The sequence below is a fragment of the Eptatretus burgeri genome, chromosome 2 (genome assembly GCF_056783735.1).
Source record: "Eptatretus burgeri isolate ZD-2024b chromosome 2, Ebu_testis_v1, whole genome shotgun sequence".
Taxonomy (NCBI): domain Eukaryota; kingdom Metazoa; phylum Chordata; class Myxini; order Myxiniformes; family Myxinidae; genus Eptatretus; species Eptatretus burgeri.
Window position 1 is genome coordinate 38528191 of NC_140962.1, and position 19657 is coordinate 38547847.

At 49.2% G+C, this 19657-nt stretch overlaps 1 protein-coding gene across 2 annotated transcripts in view; it reads left to right on the top strand.

The window, feature by feature from the left end:
* The window catches only part of LOC147031841 (uncharacterized), a 145408-nt gene that overhangs the window by 65279 nt on the left and 60472 nt on the right, over positions 1-19657 (top strand). For both annotated transcript variants that reach the window (XM_085868276.1, XM_085868271.1), the window contains exon 9: positions 15155-15294. In XM_085868276.1, the coding sequence (XP_085724402.1) occupies positions 15155-15294 (140 nt within the window). The remainder of the gene's footprint in view (positions 1-15154; positions 15295-19657) is intronic.

The window sequence follows — 19657 nt, forward strand, 5'->3', positions numbered from 1 at the left end:
TCGAACTCATTGACACTAATCCAGAGTATGCTCATGTCAGGCTCCCGGATGGCAGGGAGACCACTGTGTCGGTTCGCCATCTGGCTCCCTCAGGTACTCCTCCCACAGGTACACCACCTTCTGGCACTCCTCCTTCCGACATCCCCTCCCCAAGTGTTCCCCCCCCAGGAACTCCACCGGGCGACGGGGCTGCCGCGTTCCACCCGAGAGCGATCGAGGAGTCATCCCCGGCACAAGTCGAGGCTCACCAAGAGGATCGGGATCCTCCCTCAAGTGAAACTGCCATTTACTCCCGGAGAGGTCGACGAATAAGGCCCCCTCGACGACTCAATCTGTAAAGGGGATTATCGGCATTCTCGCTGCTCATGCTCCTATATGCTCATTATATCATATATCGATGCTCATTACCATGCTCCTACAACTCAAAATAATCACTGCTTGTCATGTATGCTTCTGTAGACCTATTAGTCCGCGTTGCTTGAAATGTATACTCCTATAGTGCTAAAGCAATCAAGTTGGGCCCCTAGTTGCATTTTAAAGGTGGGGAGAATGTGGTGAATTGAGGTGAATTGAGGGACATGACGCGGGATCACATGTTGTGCGTCTCGCGTATAAGGGGAGGTCTCCGCGGCACGGGGTGATTGTCCCCGGGGCATTGCCATTTACATCGGCTGTTCACTTGGTGCTCATTGACTGGTGAGAATGGAGATTATATCGAACTCCGTGCTTACGCGGATTTATTCTGCGATGATTAATTGCACATGTATACGTTACTGCTTATGTACTCCTAGCTGAACCTGTATTCCCCGGTGTGCCCGCAGAAGCGGCTCCAATCAAATGGAATAAAGCCTAAACTCTGAAGGTTCCTCTCTCGCTCTCACCACATCGTGCCACCACAAGGAATTCCCTTCTGCCGGATTCCAAACACACGTGCAGCCATGACGTCACTCTGGCCATCTCAAAGCAAGCCCCGCATTTCCAGGGGTTCCCCACGCGAACACATGTGCTCTGCTCGTTGGAGCTTTACAAACACACTCGCGTGGAGAACCCATCCGGTTCAAATTCCGCATCCAGCCTAGCTTCTGTCCGTCTGCGGGATCGGCTAACATCCACCGCTGGCGTTTCTGGACCGGGTTTCACCTGTGCAGCCGCGCACGTGGCGGCCTTGTGCGTAGCACAGCACGGACCCCGCGCTCGCTGCTGTTATGTGCAAATCCGGCACGGTTCTCAATTCAGCTACGGCCGCTACTCGGCCCTTGTCCTTCATCTGGTCCCGTCGTCGTCGCTGTTCAACGCACAAACTCCTGCGTGCCACGACGCTCACACACTCCACCATGGCACTCGCACACGGGGATGCGGTTGTGTTCTCCCGCATACCAACTGTCATCTTCCTTGCACAAAGCGACCTCACACACGCTGTCTCTCTCACATACCGTGCTTCACTCACTCATGCCGTTTCATTCACACGTGCCGTTTCCCTCCCACACGTGGTTCCACTCGCACACGGTACTTCACTCGTACACGGGCTTCCACTCGCAGAGGGGGTTTCACGCACACATGTCATTCCTTCCACACGTGGTGCTTCTTCCACACACGGAGTGCTGGGAAGCACGCACCCCGGCACACTTGTGACCACACCACTCACACACGGGGTCTCTTCCACACACGGTGCGCGTTTCAACACGCCCGCTGCACTCGCACCTTTCACCACACACACCGGGCCAATCACACTGGGGAATCGTGCCACCACAAGGGTTCCCGGGGCCTCCATACCCCCCAAGCTCCTCGTGCACCCGTCAACAGCGCTCGGCACGACCAAACTCACCTGGTCGTGATTCGCTTCAAGGGAGAATAGCGTCTCCCTCTGTTCCCGAAGGAGGCTATCCAGCTGCTCGCACCGGGTCACAAGACAGTCTGCCAGCTCGCCCCCATTAAGCCTCGCTACCTCTGTGTGTGTGTGTGTGTGTGTCCGTCTTTAACCCCGTCCAATTCACCCTCTATCTCCCGTGTCTCTGTACATTTTATTTCTGTTGTCTCTGCGTGTCTATCAGTTTCTGTTTCTTTCTGGCTCCATTTTCCTTCCCATCTGTGTCGTTCTTCCTCTCTGAGCCCCATTAACTGTTCGTTATCTTTCCGGAGTTTTTCCATCTCTGTGGACTCCAATTTTGCTCTCTCCTCGAGTTGATTAATTTCAAACTCATATTGTTTTTGTTTCCTTTCCCACTGTTCCTCTCGTTCTTCCTTCTCCAATATCATCATTTCTTTCAATTGGCTTAGTTCTTTTTCCCGTTTCGTTCGTTGTTCGTTCTCTATCTCCTCACACTCCAGCCTCGCCTTTTCTTTCAATTGGTCCACCTCAAATTCATGTTCTTTTTGTTTTCTATTCTACTGCTCCTCTCGTTCTTCCTTCTCCAATCTCGTTTCCTTCAATCGACTGATTTCTCCTTCCTGCTTCATTCCTTGCTCCTTCACTTTCTCCTCTTACTCCAACCTATTTTTTTTTCCTTCTGTCGTTCAGTTTCAAATTCATACTCTTTTTGTTTTCTATTCCACTGTCTCTCTTGTTCCTCATTCTGCAATCTCGTTATTTCTTTCTCCTGTCTCATTCGTTCTTCTTTCATTACTCTTTCCTGCGTCTCATTCTGTAATCTGGCCTTCGCTTCCAGCTGTTCGATCTGTACAGTGTGGTTCCTTAACGTTTCATTCTCTGCGGTCGTTCTTTCTTTCAACGTCCTCAGTTCATTTTGTAATCCTCTCTTTGTTTTGGTGTTTCAGTATCTCAGAAGCTTTCTTTTCTAATTCATTTTTCATCTCTACACCTCTCACATTCTTTCTTCTAAATTTCATCCATTCCCTCACCGAATTCCTTGCTAATTTTGACCCAATTCTCTCCTCTTTTTACCTCCTGTTCCAGGCTTTCTCTTTTCCGATTGCTTATTCTTACCTCTTCCTTCAGTTGTTCCAATTCCACATCGTGTTTCCGTTTTTCCTTTTCCAGTTTCGTTTTCCATTCTTCTTCTAAGTTCTTTCTATCCTGGGAGTTACTAATTTGCTCCTCTTTTCTTTTCATCAGTTCGCTCTCCTTTTGTAACAAAAACCCACGCAACCGATCTACTTCCGTCGTTTCCCTATGTAGTTCCTCAACTGTGCTGGATAATTCCTCCTCCAGCCCCCGAACTCGCTCCTGTGCCTCGTCCAATTGTTGTGACTCCCCATGAACACAATCGTCCTGAACCTCGTCTGCGCGCTGCCGTATCTCATCCAATTTAATGGCAAACGAATGTAATTCCTCGACATATTTATCACCACACTTCTGCTGCCCCAAGGCATAAGACACTCGTTCATGAAGTTCGGCCATGTACGCGTCGTCGCCCTACCTCGCCTGCCATGCCCCCGTGGTTTGAACCGGTGGACGGAAGCACTTCCGCCGTGCCGCGTTGTTTGTAGCGCTATTAAGAGCGGCCCGCTCACGCCTTGTGCCGCGATGAGGTGCGGCCGCGCCGCCATCTTGCGACTCCGTTTTTGGTTGCCGGTAACGTTCCTGCACAGGCCGGTCCCACTGATGACAATCCGTGGTGCGATTATAATAAAACGAACCGTCCTGGGCCATGGATTCTATTAACTCCACATCCACCTCACGACCCACCTGGCTCAGCTCGCCTAAGCTGAACATTTTACGTGCTGGGAATAAAATATATAACGCTCGTAATTTGGGGACACGGGGGGGGGGGGGGTGCTCTGTATACCCCTGATCCGACTCCGTGAATTTTGCTACGGAGGGGGCCGAATCCCACTTCTGACACCAGTTGTTACTGGCCCGGGTCAGCCGCCAACCGACCGCTCTGAACGGAGCCGCAAGTCGGCCCGACCGATTGCCTGGAATATAGATCGCTGTCCGGATAACTCTGAGCGACGGGTCCTTGTACAAGAACCGAAATACGCCAATCGGCAGATCACGTGGGGTAGGGTCGATTGCCAATCTTCAATTTACCTAAATACCCACGTGATCCAACTACCGGGGTATTCCACCCTCGATGGAACTCATACGGAACAAACCGCCGAGGCGAGCTTGTCCGTGCGCGATTCCGAGCGGCGTAATCGCCGAGAACCGTTGGTCCAAATGTCCCCCTATTACGGCAAACCAACGGCTTTCTAACTTCCAACACACGAAAATGTTCAGTCAATGAGGGAATGGACGCAACGAGCAGGTTTACATTCACACAAGGACATTTATTATAATGAAACACGTATGCAATTAAATAAGGCAAAACACGTATGCAATTATACAAGCAACAAAAGCACGACAGAAGAACTACAACCGTCTACTTATTATGTACAATCATTTACACTTAACAGCAGTTCCTACTTATTAGACGGACACACACACACACACACACACACACACACACACACACACACACACACACACACACACACACACACACACAAGAAACGGTGGCTGAGGCCTTTAATCACGAGCTCCAGCTCTGAGGACAGGTGAGCTGAAAACTCAGAGCTTGATTCGAACCTTTCCACCTCGTGTGGTCTTCAACTTGTCCGGACCCGGGCTCCAGCGAGAGCGAGCTGGATCCAATCGCCGCGATCCTTCCCGAGCTCCCGCGAATCCTCCCGCGCTTCTCAACACGTGCCGGTGAGACGAGTCGCCGATCCTTCCTGTCGATCGTCGCTTCCCCCGATGATCCAACGCCAAGAAGAGGCCGATGCATCGCACCAAGCCGGGAAACAAAATGGAGAACAAAAAGCTCCATGAACCAAGAAGAAGAGGAAGAAGAGGAAGAAGCCTCCACTCGCAGCTCGAGCCGAACAACTCGCTCAAGTTCCTTCCAAAACAAAGCAGCAGCTGAAGCTCACTGAGCCAGCCGAAGCAAAATGCTTACTCCTCCCACGGGATGCAGCACACGAACTCTGCACACGGGACTCAGAACGGGACTCTTCACGAACTCTGCACACGGGACTCTTCACGAACTCTGCCACGGGACTCCCACGAACTCAGCCCACAAACTCAGCCCTACCACGGGACTCCCACACGAACAAAGAAAGGATCTCCCCTTTATCCTTCCCACCCCCTCCCCCGCACCCGGCGTGACTCATGCCCTCCTGATCCACCCCCCGCTCAACCACGGGTGGGAGGGAGTTGTTGACATCACGGGATGGCAGGGTTCTTCTTCCTCTTCGCAGAAGAGGGGGAGGGACATCTCCATTGTTCACTCCCGAACTATTAAATCGATCCGCAGCGCATCTAATCGATTTCAAAAGATTTAAACAATGGAAGGTGAGCTATCTCGGGAACATGCACTTATCGACATTGCTGACTAAGGGAACCTGTATGTTGTGTGCAATTGAATTCCAAATTCGTGACAATATGAATCGCTTTGCACCGAACCCCGTGCCATGCCCCGGCGACCCGCTGCTTGCGCTGGTCAACGTGCCTGTTCCGTAGTGCCCCACACGGCCCGAGCGATCCGGCCGAACAGCATGCCTCTGCCTAGAAGCAGCTGCATCGAGGCGGAGGTACGGGAGGATGTCTGCCGTCCGCGGGAGACATTTGTGGCTGTCGTGGTGAGCGAAGATCGACGGTAAGACGTTATTGTAATCCTATGTGCAGACCCGACCAAAGATGTGTTATTCGTGCCGTGTTCCGTATGATAATAAAGTATCACGGGCTGCGCACGAGTTCGCCATTGTGCACGTGGTCAGCACGCGGTCCGCCCGCCATCGAGCATGCCCCGTACAGTGCGCGCGGGTCTGCCATTGTGCACGTGGGTCCGCCCGTCATCAAGCATCGTGTTCCTGGTTATCAGAGGCGGTGGGGTGCACGGTGCCAACCTCGATCCGTGCCATGAATTGAAGGAAAGAGCATAGATAGCTATAAGTGGATTGAAGAAGAATGCGCCGCATGCGTACTGTATGTTTTTAGAATTTGGTGTGTTGCTTATGCCTCTGATCACCTGAACAGTGGGTGGGGGGGTCGTCGCTGTGGGGCGCGTGCTCTGTGCAGCGCTGGCATTTATTGTTGGCTTCTACTGCTGTTCTTGGTCTTCTGTGAGGACGCATTCTTTACGCGAAGGGCGCGGCTGTGGTTTTTACCGATGGGTGTACAAGCGTAGCGCCTGCTGGCTCATGTGAGGACCCCTTGCTTGGATTTATCTCGGGACTAGAGAAAAAGTAATACGAATGAGGTTCAGAGAATTTAATCAGACCAAGCTCTGAGATTTACACAATGCACTGTCCCGTTCAACCCACTAGATAAGAAGGAAGAGACTATCTGAACATACATTAATGAAATAACTGTCTGGGGACCACTGTATGTTGGCTGCTATTGGTGTTGGAGGGATGCGGTTTCCAGAATTGCAACAACATTATGGTCTTGTTAATTTTCTGATATATCTTTCCACATTGAACTTTGGGATCATTGGATTAATCAATATAATAATGACGAATATATAATACCCATACTGGCCCAAGTACAACTGGGCCTGGTAAGAGATCTTGTTCGTCCATGTTTATTTATGGAAATATGCACCCATCTGTTATGTTTGTTACTCTAAAATATACTTGATTGCATGCTGAAGGGTGTTTTATAAATGAATAGATATCGTATGTTGGTGAACTAGATAACAATATAATCTTATATTTTTCATCTCGTTGGCAAATTGGAGAGAATTGCTTTGGTGACGCCAGAGTCTGGTCCCCAGAGGCATTAGTCTCATTAACTCTGGCCTCCCATTTAATTGCAAAGTTGTACAACACGAACTCTGTCTTCCCATTGTCCTCTTATCAACAGGAGTCTCATCGAACTGCAGAGGTCATTGACCTCTAATTGTTCTGCAAAAGCTGTGCCAATCAAATGCTCCATCGGCACACTGAGATAAATGCTCATCATTGTCTAGAGTAAATGAAGGTTTTCTGTGCGTACATGCCCTGAAGGAAGGCACGCATTCTTTCACAATGTAATCTGCTTAATTATGCACAAGATTGTTTTCTCTTTGCTTAAAGAACCCCGTGTGCAAACAAAGCTTTCTTGTAGTCTGATTGGCCAAGTGCCCTATGATGTTCTGACCCCTCCTGATTTCCAATTGTATAAAAGGCCATGCATTCTGGCTCGGAGGCAGAGATCTGCTTGGACTCTTGAGACAAGTTCTTCTTTCCACATATATGTGTTTTTGTATACTAAACGATCTGTTAAATTATCAAGGGTTTTCTCTTTTATTTTGATTTTTTTTTTTTTTTTAATCGTGCTAATTTTTACTTATTGTACATTACATTATTGTCAAACTATTTAGGTTGAATTATGTAATAACATGAGTAACTAGAAGCGCACTTGGTAGAGCACATACCTCTGCCACGCAACACCTGATCCATGAGAACATATTGGGCCCAATACATTTTTGAAATATGATGCAATGTATTTTGTTTGGCGCTATCTCAATGATGAAGAATCACTTTAAAAATTCAAAAATTCTCGCATTCGGATCTTCACCAAGATAGAATAAATTCGTCCTTGTCACACACCCAACCTGTCCACTAAGTTTCATCTAAATCTGGTAAAAAAAAACTTTTTGAGGTTGTGCTCTTTGTACAGCCGTGGCCAAAAATATTGGCACCCTTGCACTTTTTTTTGAAATAACTCACAATTTTCTTGAAAAGTAAGTTGAGATTTGCAAAAGTGTTTGGTTTCCACAATTCTTCATTTCACTGTTAACATTACAGAACCTTTGTTTTTGATTCAGAACTTAATGTATCCTTTTAAATCAGAAAATAAAAAGAAATGGCATCGACAAAATTATTGACACCCTCGACTTAATATTTGATAGCTCAGCCTTTGGACAAAACAACTGCAGTCAAGTACTTCCTGTAGCCATGAATGAGCTTCCTACACCTCTCTACTGGCAGTTTGACCCACTCTTGTGCAAACTGCTCCATTTCTCCCAAATTTGAAGGGTGCCTTCTGCCAAATGCTGTTTTCAGATCTCCCCGCATGTGTTCATTGGGATTGTGATCTGGACTCATTGCTGGCCACTTCAGAACAGTCCAGCATTTTGTCGTGAACCATTCCTGGGTGCTTTTTGAAGTGTGTTTGGGGTCATTGTCCTGCTGCAAGATCCATGATCTTCGACGGAGACCCAGCTTTCTGACACCTGGTTGAACATTGCGCTCCAAAATGCCTTGGTAATCCTCGTGATTTCATGATGCCATGCACACATTCAAGGCACACAGTGCCAGAGGAAGTACAGCAACCCCAAAACATCACTGAACCTCCTCCATGTTTGACTGTTGGGAAGGTGTTCTTTTCTTTGAAGGCTTCGTTTTGTTTTCTGTAAACGCAGAGATGATGTGCTTTTCCATGAAGCTCTAATTTGATCTCATCTGTCCACAGGACATTCTCCCAGAAGGATTTTGGCTTGTTCAGGTGTGCCTTGGCAAACTCCAGTCAGGATTTATTTTGTCTTTCTCTCTCAGCAGTGGGTTCCTTCTGGGTCTCCTACCATAGAACCCCCTTTCAAGGAGTTTGCAACGGATGGTGCGAGTTGAAACTGTCATACCTTGTGTCTGAAGGTCAGCTTGAATCTGTTTGGCAGTTGATCAAGGTGCTTTCTCCACCATTCAAACAATCCTTCGCTGCAATCTTTGATCAAGGTTTCTCTTGCGGCCACATCCAAGGATGTTGGTTACAGTGCCATGGGCTTTAAACTTCTGATAACATTGCAAATAGTGGACATAGGAACATCAAGGTCTCTGGAGATGGACTTGTAGCTTTGAGATTGTCCATGCTTAGCTGCAATCTTGTGTCTGACCTTCACAGACAATTCTCTAGTTTTCTTTATTTCTCCATGCTCATTGGGTGAACCACAGTGACACAAAACAGCAGAATCACTCCTTTACGCTGTTCAAACTGGTTGAATGAGTGATTTTTTTTTATATTGTGAGTGATCACCACAGGTGAGTTCAATTCCAAAGTAAAGGAGAATCACCTGCTTGAAATCTAATTATTTCTAGCAACTTCTAAAAGGTGCCAATAATATTGTCTGGGCAATTTTATGATTTCTGTCTGGAATAAGCTGATATTTTGTAATTTTTTTCAGCTTTTTTTTTTGTTTGTTTTGTTCCACTGCAAACCAAAGAAATACATATATGGATACCAAAAGACGTATATATTTTTTTCAACTTATGAATTATTTATTTATTCATTTATTTTTTTTTCTGGAAGAAATGGTGCATTATTTTTGGCCGTGACCATATTGATTTAGCCCCATCTCTCAATGGTGAAGAATCGCTTACAAAAAATTATCGTATTCGGATCTTCACCAAAATTTAATCAGTTCGTCCTTGTCACACACCCAACCTGTCCTCAAAATTTCATCCAAATCTATCCACTACTTTTTGAGATCCTGTACAAACAAACAGACAGACAGCTGAAAACAACCTCCTTCCACCTTTGGTGGCTGAGGTAATGAAGTCCTAATTTGTATTTCATCTCACATTAAACAATTAAAAAAACCAGCCTTCTGTGAAGCTGATGTTGAGACTTACTTGACACAAATGCTATTGATCTGGTATCTCAGTGTTGCTCACCAATTACATTGCTGCTACTTTATCATTAAAAAACACTTGCTCCCTTCAGGACCATTGGCAAGACCTCTCCCCTCCCCCCCCCCTCGTGAGGGGGTGAGATTTTATTTTAATTATTATTACTATTATTATTATTATTATTTATTTATTTTTCTCCTTTTGCCCATGACCTAACCCTGGGTACTAGCAATGCATGTAAATTTTGTTGGAGTTTGGGTGATAATTGCAAGTTGTCCCATCTGTGTATCTGCCTTATGGAGGGAGACTTCTTGCCCACTCTACCCTCAAGGGTGTCAATCAGGAATTTCACCACCACCTTGTTCCCCCTATCCCCCCAATACTGACACATGATCTTCATAACCTCTAGTCGCTCTTTGTAACCCAGCCCTCTTACAAGCGGAGTTGAGTGTTTTTTTGTTTGTTTGTTTGTTTTGTGGGGGGGGGGGTTGTCTGTCTCTCCTATCTGTGTGTGTCTGTGTTTGTCCAATGGATGATGGAGCGAAAGATCGGATCCGTGCGCCAACATGCTTGCCGATGTTGAGCAACATTACATCACTACCAAAGAGAAACTCGCCCTCCATAACCTCCGCCAGGATGTTTATATCGTAATCGTACTAGCAGACAAAGGCTGTGCAACGATAATTTTGAACCGGACAGACTACAATCACAAAGCCTCAGCACTACTCAGCAATGAGAACACTTATTGCAGAGTTGAGGAGAACCCAACCAAGACCAGCACATGACAGTTCAATGAAGTGCTGCGTGACCTCCGATCGAAGGGATTCCTGACAGAAGAGGAACAACGGACAATGCAGCCAGAGGACTCGGTGATACCAAAGTTTTATGGCCTACCCAAGGTGCACAAAGACGGAATACCACTCGGACCCATTGCAGCCCTACGATGTGCCCCCACCTACAAACTTGCTAAATGGCTCTTCCTTCAACTCAACAATTTGGTGTCGGATTCACCTCACACGGTCCGCAACACTCGGAGTTCCTCTCTCATATCAAAGATGTCTGCAATGAATAGATCAAGCTGTCTTTTGACATCACAGCCCTATTTACCTGCATCCCCATTGACCGAGCAAGGAGAATCCTAGAAGCCGCCATCACTGCGGACCAATACCTGGTGGACAACAGTCGACTCGGTCAAACACTACTTTCACTGGTGGACTTGTGCCTCACAACCACATACTTCTGCTTAGGAGGTAACATTTACCACCAACGCCAAGGCACACCCATGGGATCTCCCATATCAGGCTTGATCGCAGAGCTAGTAATGCAACCTTTCAAGCAACAGGCATTACAGGGTGAGAACATGCTCAAACTTTGGCTCCGCTATGTGGATGACACATTCACCGTCATCAAAAGAGACAGCTTTGACAGGTTCTAAACCCACATGAAAAGTATCGTACCTGCCACACAGTTTACAAATGAACTCAAACAATTCAGCTTCATTGCTTTTCTGGATGTGAGCATCACATGCGCAACAGACCAGCGTTTGAGCACCCAGGTGTACCGCAAACCCTTACATACAGACCAGGTGCTCAATTGCAATAGTGGTCACCCGATTTCTTAGAAACGGTCTTGTGCACGAACCTTGTTTGACCATGCCAAATTGTACTGCAGTGAGCAACACACACGGCTGACAGAAATTGAACATGTCACCCGCATATTGCAGAACAATGATTATCCGGCAGCATTCATTCGGTCTTGCCGCCGGAAGAGCGCACCCACACCTTGACCTGAGGAACCGGTCAAAACAGTAGTATTGCCATACATCAGCAATACTTTGGAGATTGCCAACCATTTGCTGCAACCGTTTGGAATCCGGGTCGCACGCAAACCTCGGGCAACACTCCGTGCACAGCTGTGAAGGCCCAAAGACATGGTGAATAGACTCCACAAGATGAACGTGGTCGACGAAATCCCCTGTCGAGACTGTGATGCCAACTATGTGGGCCAGACGTCCAAATGACTCATGACATGGTTGATGCAGCACCAGCAAGCTGTAGCAGATGGAGACAAGCTTTCACTGGTAGCGGCAGTCATACAACCTACATCACACATTCACATGGGAAAACACGACAGTTAAAGCCTCGGCACCCAACCGGGCCAGCCAGGAAATTCTCGAAGCATGGCTTTTCAGGCACACAGTCGAGTAACTGTCATGTCGACCTGCATGCTGCCTATCAAGGACTACGCATTCGCCCACAGCCCCCACCTGCAGGTGCGAAGGCGAAATCCAATACACAAACCCTGATCAGACACCGAACCGGTGACCCAACTATCCAAACCGGAAGCAAATCCACCCTCTTAATCCCACTCTCTTTATTAACTCTGTCCCAAACCTTGCGCTGATTGGTTCCCCTTGTAACCCAATTGTGACTTGTAGCTGTTCCTGTTGGACATAAATACAATGAATGTCTCTGCGAATTTCATCAAGACACATCTGCGGTGTTTTAATTTTTTTTTTTTTAACCTCTGAGGACGGAAGATCGTGGTCTTCTGAAACGTCATCATTTTAACAAAGAATTTTAATATTCTTTTAGGCTCAGTGTGTTTTTTCTCATATATATATATATATATATATATATATATATATATATATATATATATATACATATACATATACATATACATATACATATACATATATACATATACATATACATATACATATACATATACATATACATACATACATACATACATACATACATACATACATACATATATGGAGCGCTCTTCCTGCTCCAACTCTATATATTGTAGATTTGAGAATCTGATCAGAGTAATGCACACAACATCCAGGTCCTCAGACAGTTATTTCCATAAATGCATGTTCAAAATCGACCCATCCCCTTGTCTGGTGGGATTCTAACTCTGATGCGTTGGAGAAGGGTAGAGAATAGGTTCCCCTTCTTTCTTATGGGATAACCTTTTCCTCTCTACGACACGTTCATGACGTATGATTTTACTTCAGTTTTCATTTCTGCATGAGCGATATTCACCGTTCGTGCACGCGATAAGGTAGCCGTTAGCCCAACGGAGACTCATTCTATTCCCTTTCCATCAAGACACATTGGCTTGGAAATACACGATTTATTTACACATTTTATTTTGGTTGTCATTTTCACATTGGATTTGCAGGAGATTTGAGTCATTAATCACACTGCGGGCTTTTCCCGAACAGTTCATTCTGACGGTCAAACATGGCTGAGGTCTTGGATAATTTACCTCAGGACCACCTTTTTCCATTGATGTTTGACGTCCCATTCAGCAGCTCTCTGGACGCTAACTGGCTCTTTTAAAATGCATATTGGGCTGAACAGAGGTGATAATTGCCCGTTGACGTTTTGTGAGCGCTTCATGTTTTCGCTCGGTTGTTCCGGCAAATGGCCGCTTTCTGGCGTTCATCCAGCACCCCGAACAAGGTGTCATAAGCCAGGCTTGTGTTAATTAAGAGTTGCATCTCGTTCGATGGTGAGGCGAGAATGATTGCGAGAATTGACGGTTGGAGGTCACGTGCAACAATGCGCTAATAAGCAAGTTGAATTTGGCTGAAGTCGTGCTTGAGGCTCCGCCCTCACTGGTTGCCTATAAAAGCACAGCAGGGCTTCCTTGTGACGGTTGGTGACATCTCTTGACCGTTGGGGACAGCAGCAACGGCGGTTAGTGACAGTTGGACCGTTCCTGCTGGTTCTGCTCGGTACCTGATTATTGGTGTTCCTGGGGGTGACGACGTGACGTCGATTGGTGGTCGAGCCTGTTTGCGGATGGGTGCACGGCAACGCAGGACACTGGCAGCGGATCAAGGCACGCTCACACATTTTTGGTTATTTTAGTCGACGCACGACGACTTCTGCATTGGTTAGCCGAGACCAGATTTATTTTCCCCCTGAATTATCTGATGGGTACCCCCATGTCTCGTGTTTAATTGTCAATTAAGGCATCGTGATCAGCATCTGCTATTTGTCCATTTTTCTATAAATGCTTGTTGAATTCTTTCTTTCTTTGAGATTATTTTGCTGATTGATTCTTTTGATTGATTTGAAGTCCTCCATTTACACCACAAGGAAATAAAAAGTTCTTCAGTTTATTTCTTTTTCTTCATAATAAATTCCTTGTTGATGTTTCAACCTGCCCATGCTTGTCATTTCCTTCTATTGATCCAGCATTGGCCGAACCTAGATAGACTGCGAGGTAATTCCCAAACTAATTAACCTGTCTTAGTCGGCATGCACCACCGGGCGTAGTGGCATGCACCTTTAAGCCGGCTACTCGGAGGCTTAGGTTGGAAGATCGCGTGAGGACGGGAGTTCTGCTCTGCGCTGGGCTGCGCTATGAGAGGGTGTAGGGCAGCCCGGAATCATGGCGAAACCCAATCCTTATCCCTGTGTCGTAAGAGGCGACCAGGGTTGCGTCAGGAAGGGCATCCGGCGTAAAACCTATGCCAAATCAGTATGCAGATCATAACGGATGATCCGCTGTGGCGACCCCTAACGAGAGCAGCCGAAAGAAGAAGAAGAAGAAGTCGGCGTGCACCAGCAGTAAATGCTCGGCTGCCTCACTTAAGATCTAATCAGATAAGATTGGTGCATCGCCGAGGGCGCGTTCCCTGGTCAGGAGGCCAGGTGACCTCCAATTAAATCGCAAATTTGATGGTGGACACGAACTTGTGGTAAACTGATTGGCGTTCATGGTTAAGCAATCCACCGCACCACAAAGTTCATTGTGAGCAGTGGCTCCAGGTCTGGTTCTTCCGAGGAGAAGCGAGGATTAACCCCCCTCATAATTGTGTGTGTGTGTGTGTGTTTCTTTTCTGTGGGGTATGATTACACATTATAAGCAATCATGAACCATGTTACCCCACTGTCTCAGATCACAAGGCTGCATTTATTTTCGGATATTTTTGTTTATCAACACTTTCCGCCAGTTCTATGATTTGTTTGTTTGTTTATTTTATTTTATTGATTTTATTTATTGTTCTTTCCTTGGTGTATCTGTTTCAATGTCTGTCAGCATGCAAAATTTCAGCTTTCTACGTTACCTAGAAGGTTCCGACCATTAATATCAGTCAATCAGTGAGTAGTTAGAATGATTTTTTTTTTTTTTAAACAAACACCTCGATGTTCAATAAAGCATATTTGTTTTCTCAATAAATCCACACAACACAAACAAGATTGATCTTTAATGAAGAAATCATTTTCCCTTTACTCTTTTACTCTTGATTAAATAGTGGGAAGGTGATATGTGTGTCATTTCACGTGAAGGGACTTTTCCTATATTATTACAAACATGTGTATGCCATTGGATTTTTTTTTTAAACAAAATCTGATTGCTGTAAAGCATTTCATAAGTTTTTCACGCTTTTCCAATCCAAAAAATTCCATAAATATTACCATCTCAAAAAATTGATAAAATCGTAGCAAGTGTGAGAAGCAATTGCAGGTTAACAACAAGTGGTAGAACCAGTTTACAAATCTTTAACTTATTTTTGAGTCCATCAGAGTTTCCTAACACATTGTTTGTTATGCTACTTTCCCAAATGGCCTTCCAGTGAATCGAGTGTCCTTGCATATGGCAAGTCCTTGCAGTCCAGATTGGTACATGACTGGATGTCGAGCAACAGATAAACAAAAGTGCTGTCCACTTCCTTTTTCATTTAGACGTCTGGATTTCAAGTCTCCTCAGTTAAAGGTGAATATAAATGAGAGGTGGTGATAAAGTGTGGTCACAATTTTTGTACAGTTAAATATGACCTCGCCAAACCTTCCTTCACAACGTGTAAATGCAATATGTGGATGACCCCTTGAGTTAAGATAAAATAAATCCTGCCAGTTCACTGTAAATGAAACTTCATGAAAACATGTTTTGCTGTTGTAGGAGAAATATAACAATTGTGCTGTGTTGTAATAGTTCTTGACAATGTATCAAGCCATTCCAGCTGTTATTATTGGCTATCAAACGTTTTAATGTTCTCTACCCCTCTTAAGCATCCTTCCACTTCATATCCTCTTTCTGTATCCCCATCACCTTCATCCTCAAAGCTCCCCCTCCCCTCACCCCTCTCATCTTTTCCCTCCAACCATCTACTCCCTTGCCCCATCCCCCTCTCAGCTTCCCACCCCCAGCTTAATACTCGTCACACCCTCTCGGCTTCCCCCCTTCCTGCGCCCTCCCGGCTTCCCCCTTCCTGCGCCCTCCCGGCTTCCCCCCCTTCCTGCGCCCTCCCGGCTTCCCCCTTCCTGCGCCCTCCCGGCTTCCCCCCTTCCTGCGCCCTCCCGGCTTCCCCCCTTCCTGCGCCCTCCCGGCTTCTCCCCTTCCTGCGCCCTCCCGGCTTCCTCCCCTTCCTGCGCCCTCCCGGCTTCCCCCTTCCTGCGCCCTCCCGGCTTCCCCCTTCCTGCGCCCTCCCGGCTTCCCCCTTCCTGCGCCCTCCCGGCTTCCCCCCTTCCTGCGCCCTCCCGGCTTCCCCCTTCCTGCGCCCTCCCGGCTTCCCCCTTCCTGCGCCCTCCCGGCTTCCCCCCTTCCTGCGCCCTCCCGGCTTCCTCCCCTTCCTGCGCCCTCCCGGCTTTCCTCCCCCTTCCTGCGCCCTCTCGGCTTCCCCCCTTCCTGCGCCCTCTCGGCTTCCCCTCCCCTTCCTGCGCCCTCTCGGCGTCGCTCCCCTTCCTGCGCCCTCTCGGCCTCCCGTCCCCTCCCTGCGCCCTCTCGGCTGTCCCTCACCTTCTGGCGCCCTCTCTGCTTCCCCTCCTTCCTGCGCCCTCTCGGCTTCCTCCCCTTCCTGCGCCCTCTCGGCTTCCCCTCCCCTTCCTGCGCTCTCGGCTTCCCTCCCCTTCCTGCGCCCTCTCGGCTTCCCATTCCCCTTCCTGCGCCCTTGTCGGCTCCCCCACCCTTCCTGCGCCCTCTCGGCTTCCCCCCCCCCCCTTCCTGCGTCCTCTCGGCTCCCCCCCCTTGTCGCGCCCTCTCGGCTCCCCCCTTGTCGCGCCCTCTCGGCTCCCCCCCCCTTGTCGCGCCCTCTCGGCTCCCCCTTGTCGCGCCCTCTCGGCTCCCCCCCCTTGTCGCGCCCTCTCGGCTCCCCCCTTGTCGCGCCCACTCGTTCCCCCTTGTCGGTACCCTCCCGTCCCCCTTGTCGCGCCCCCTCCCCCTTGTCGCGCCCTCTCGGCTCCCCCCTTGTCGCGCCCTCTCGGCCCCCCCCTTGTCGCGCCCACTCGTCCCCTGCCGTCGTCACTGGCCCCCCGTTGTCGCGCCCTCTCGCCCCCTCGTTTCGCGCCTCTCGCCTCCCCCCGTCGCGCCTATTCGGCCCCCCCCTGTCGTCCCCTCTCGGCCCCCCCCGTTTGTCGCGCCCCTCTCTCTGTGTCGTCACTCGATTTATTCGCGCCCTCTCGGCCCCCCCTGTCGCGCTCCTCTCGGCCCCCCCTTGTCGCGCCCTCTCGTGCCCCCCATATTGCGCCCTCTCGGCCCCCTGTCGCTACTCGTCTCGGCCCCCCCTGTCGCGCCCTCTCGGCCCCCCTGTCGCGCCCTCTCGGCCCCCCCTGTTTATCGCGCCCACTCGCCCCCCTGTCGCGCCCCCTCGGCCCCCCCGGCGCCCCTCTCGTTTCGCGCCCCTCTCGGCCTCCCCCCTGTCGCGCCCTCGGCCCCTGTCGCGCCCACTCGGCCCCCGTCGCGTCGGCCCCCCCCCGTTACCTGTCGGCCCCCCCCTGTCGCGTTATGTCGCGCCCTTCGTCCCCGTCGCGCCCTCTCGCCCCCCCTGTCGCGCCCTCTCGGCCCCCCCTGTCGCGCCCTCTCGGCTCCCCCCTGTCGCGTTATCTCGGCCCCCTGTCGCGCCCACTCGGCTCCCCCTGTCATACTCTCCACTCGGCTCCCCCTGTCGCGCCCTCTCGGCTCCCCTGTCGCGCCCTCTCGGCTCCCCTTGTCATACTCTCTCTCCCCCTGTCGCGTCATCTGGTCTTTTGTCGCTGCCGCCCAATTTATCTCCCCCCCGTCGACCCACTCGTCTCCCGTCTGTCACATTGCCCCCCCTCTGTCGCTACTCCCCCCCCCTTGTCGCGCCTCGGCTCCCCTGTCGCGCCCATCCGGCTCCCCTTGTCGCGCCCACTCGGCTCCCCCCCCTTGTCGCGCCCTCTCGGGTTCCCCTTGTCGCGCCCTCTCATTCCCCTTGTCGCGCCCCTCGGCTCCCCCTGTCGCGCCCTCTCGGCTCCCCTTGTCGCGCCCTCTCGGCCCCCCTTGTCGCGCCCTCTCGGCCCCCCCTTGTCGCGTCGGCTCCCCCCTTGTCGCGCCCTCTCGGCTCCCCCTGTCGCGCCCTCGGCTCCCCCTTGTCGCGCCCTCTCGGCTCCCCCTTGTCGCGCCCTCTCGGCTCCCCCCCTTGTCGCGCCCTCTCGGCTCCCCCCCTTATCGCGCCCTCTCGGCTCCCCCCTTTGTCGCGCCCTCTCGGTCCCCCCCCTTTTCGCACTCAACTCTCGTTCCCTGTTCCCACCCTGCCCAGTCACACTCAACTGCTCCTAGACTGTTATTTGCACGTGTAATTTGACGATCTGGCTGTTGTGATGGAGAGTCGGTGGGAGATGCATGACGAACTGAGGGAATGGAGGGAGGAATTTGGGAAGCATGGGCTGAAGATGAGTGTGTAGAAGACTGAGGTGATGTGGGTTGGGCAGCAGAGAAAATATATGAATGTTAAGTTATAGGGGAAGTGGATCATCCAGGGAAATAGGTTTGAGTATCTGGGAGGAATAGTGACCGAGGATGGTAAGTCTGAAGCAGAGGGGTGGTGGAGGATTCAGGCGGGTGTGAATGCATGAAGGAGGGTGGAGGGAGTAATGCCAGACAGAAATATCTAAAGAAAATTGAAAGGGAAGGTTCTGACGTGTGTAACGCTGGCTTACCTTTACGGCCTGGAAACTGTGGCACTGACGGAGGCAACAACAGAGGCTGCAGGTTTGTGAGAATAACTGGGTCAGGAGGGTTGTGGGAGTGAAGAGGATGGATGAACTGAGGTAGGAGATTGGTGTGCAGATGAGCTTGACGGGAAGATTGGTGAAATGCCGGCTGAGATGAGCTGGACTCTTGGTGCGGATGAGGGAAGAGAGAATGGCAAAGAGAGCAGATAGATTGAGGGAGCAAGGTTGGAGGAAAAAAGGTAGACTGTGGTTGAGATGGGAGGATTGTGCAAGGAGGGAATAGGGTAAGGTGTAGGGGTAGTTCGAGAGTGGAAGGAGTTGGCTTAGGATAGTGGGAGGTGGAGGAGTATCATGGTCAAGGCAGTGCAGAAGCTTGGTGCCATCGGACCTCACCCCTTAATAGGAAAAATAGGAAATAGGAGGAGGAGGAAAACGAGCATCTCGGCACGTTTCGACACACGTTATGCACATCATCCACTCCGAGAAACGAGATAAGGAAGGGTGATAAAAAGAGAGAGAAGACGGGGGCTTGTGGTCACTCCTCGCTCACCGAACCTTGCTCTTTCATTCTCACATTTGTTTGTTTTAGAAAATTTCAAATGTTACCACTGGTTAATTCTTTGCACACTTTCAAACATAACCTTTGAGAATTATTCTATTCATGTTTTGAGGAGGCACACAGAACAGAAAGAACTCTTTATTATATTCATTAATGCCATCCTAATGAGCACTGTTAAGGGTCGACCAGCATTTCTGATACTTCCAGATCTGTCAGCTGAATTAATAGTTGATCACAGTTCTTATTATTTTAAACTGGCTTCTGTTTCTGCATAAAAAGTACCAAATTGGAATAGTTGTGATCATGTGTTGCAAACCACATGTCATAGTTATTTTAAGACATGTTATTTTGCATTTCAGCTTACTTTCAGTGTATTTTCGGTTTCACTCTGCAGATCAATCTTTAAAAAAAGAAAAAATTTGGAATACACTGGGGAGTCTCATGTAAGAGCTCACACACAAAACATATAATGAGGCAGGAAACAAGAGGGGTGGGAGAGGGAAGCACCAAACAGTGGGAAACAGACAATAGATCTGTGGAAGGGAGAGGAATGCGGCAGGGTACACGGGGTAAACATGATGGTACAACTGGGACTTTCAGGAAGGAA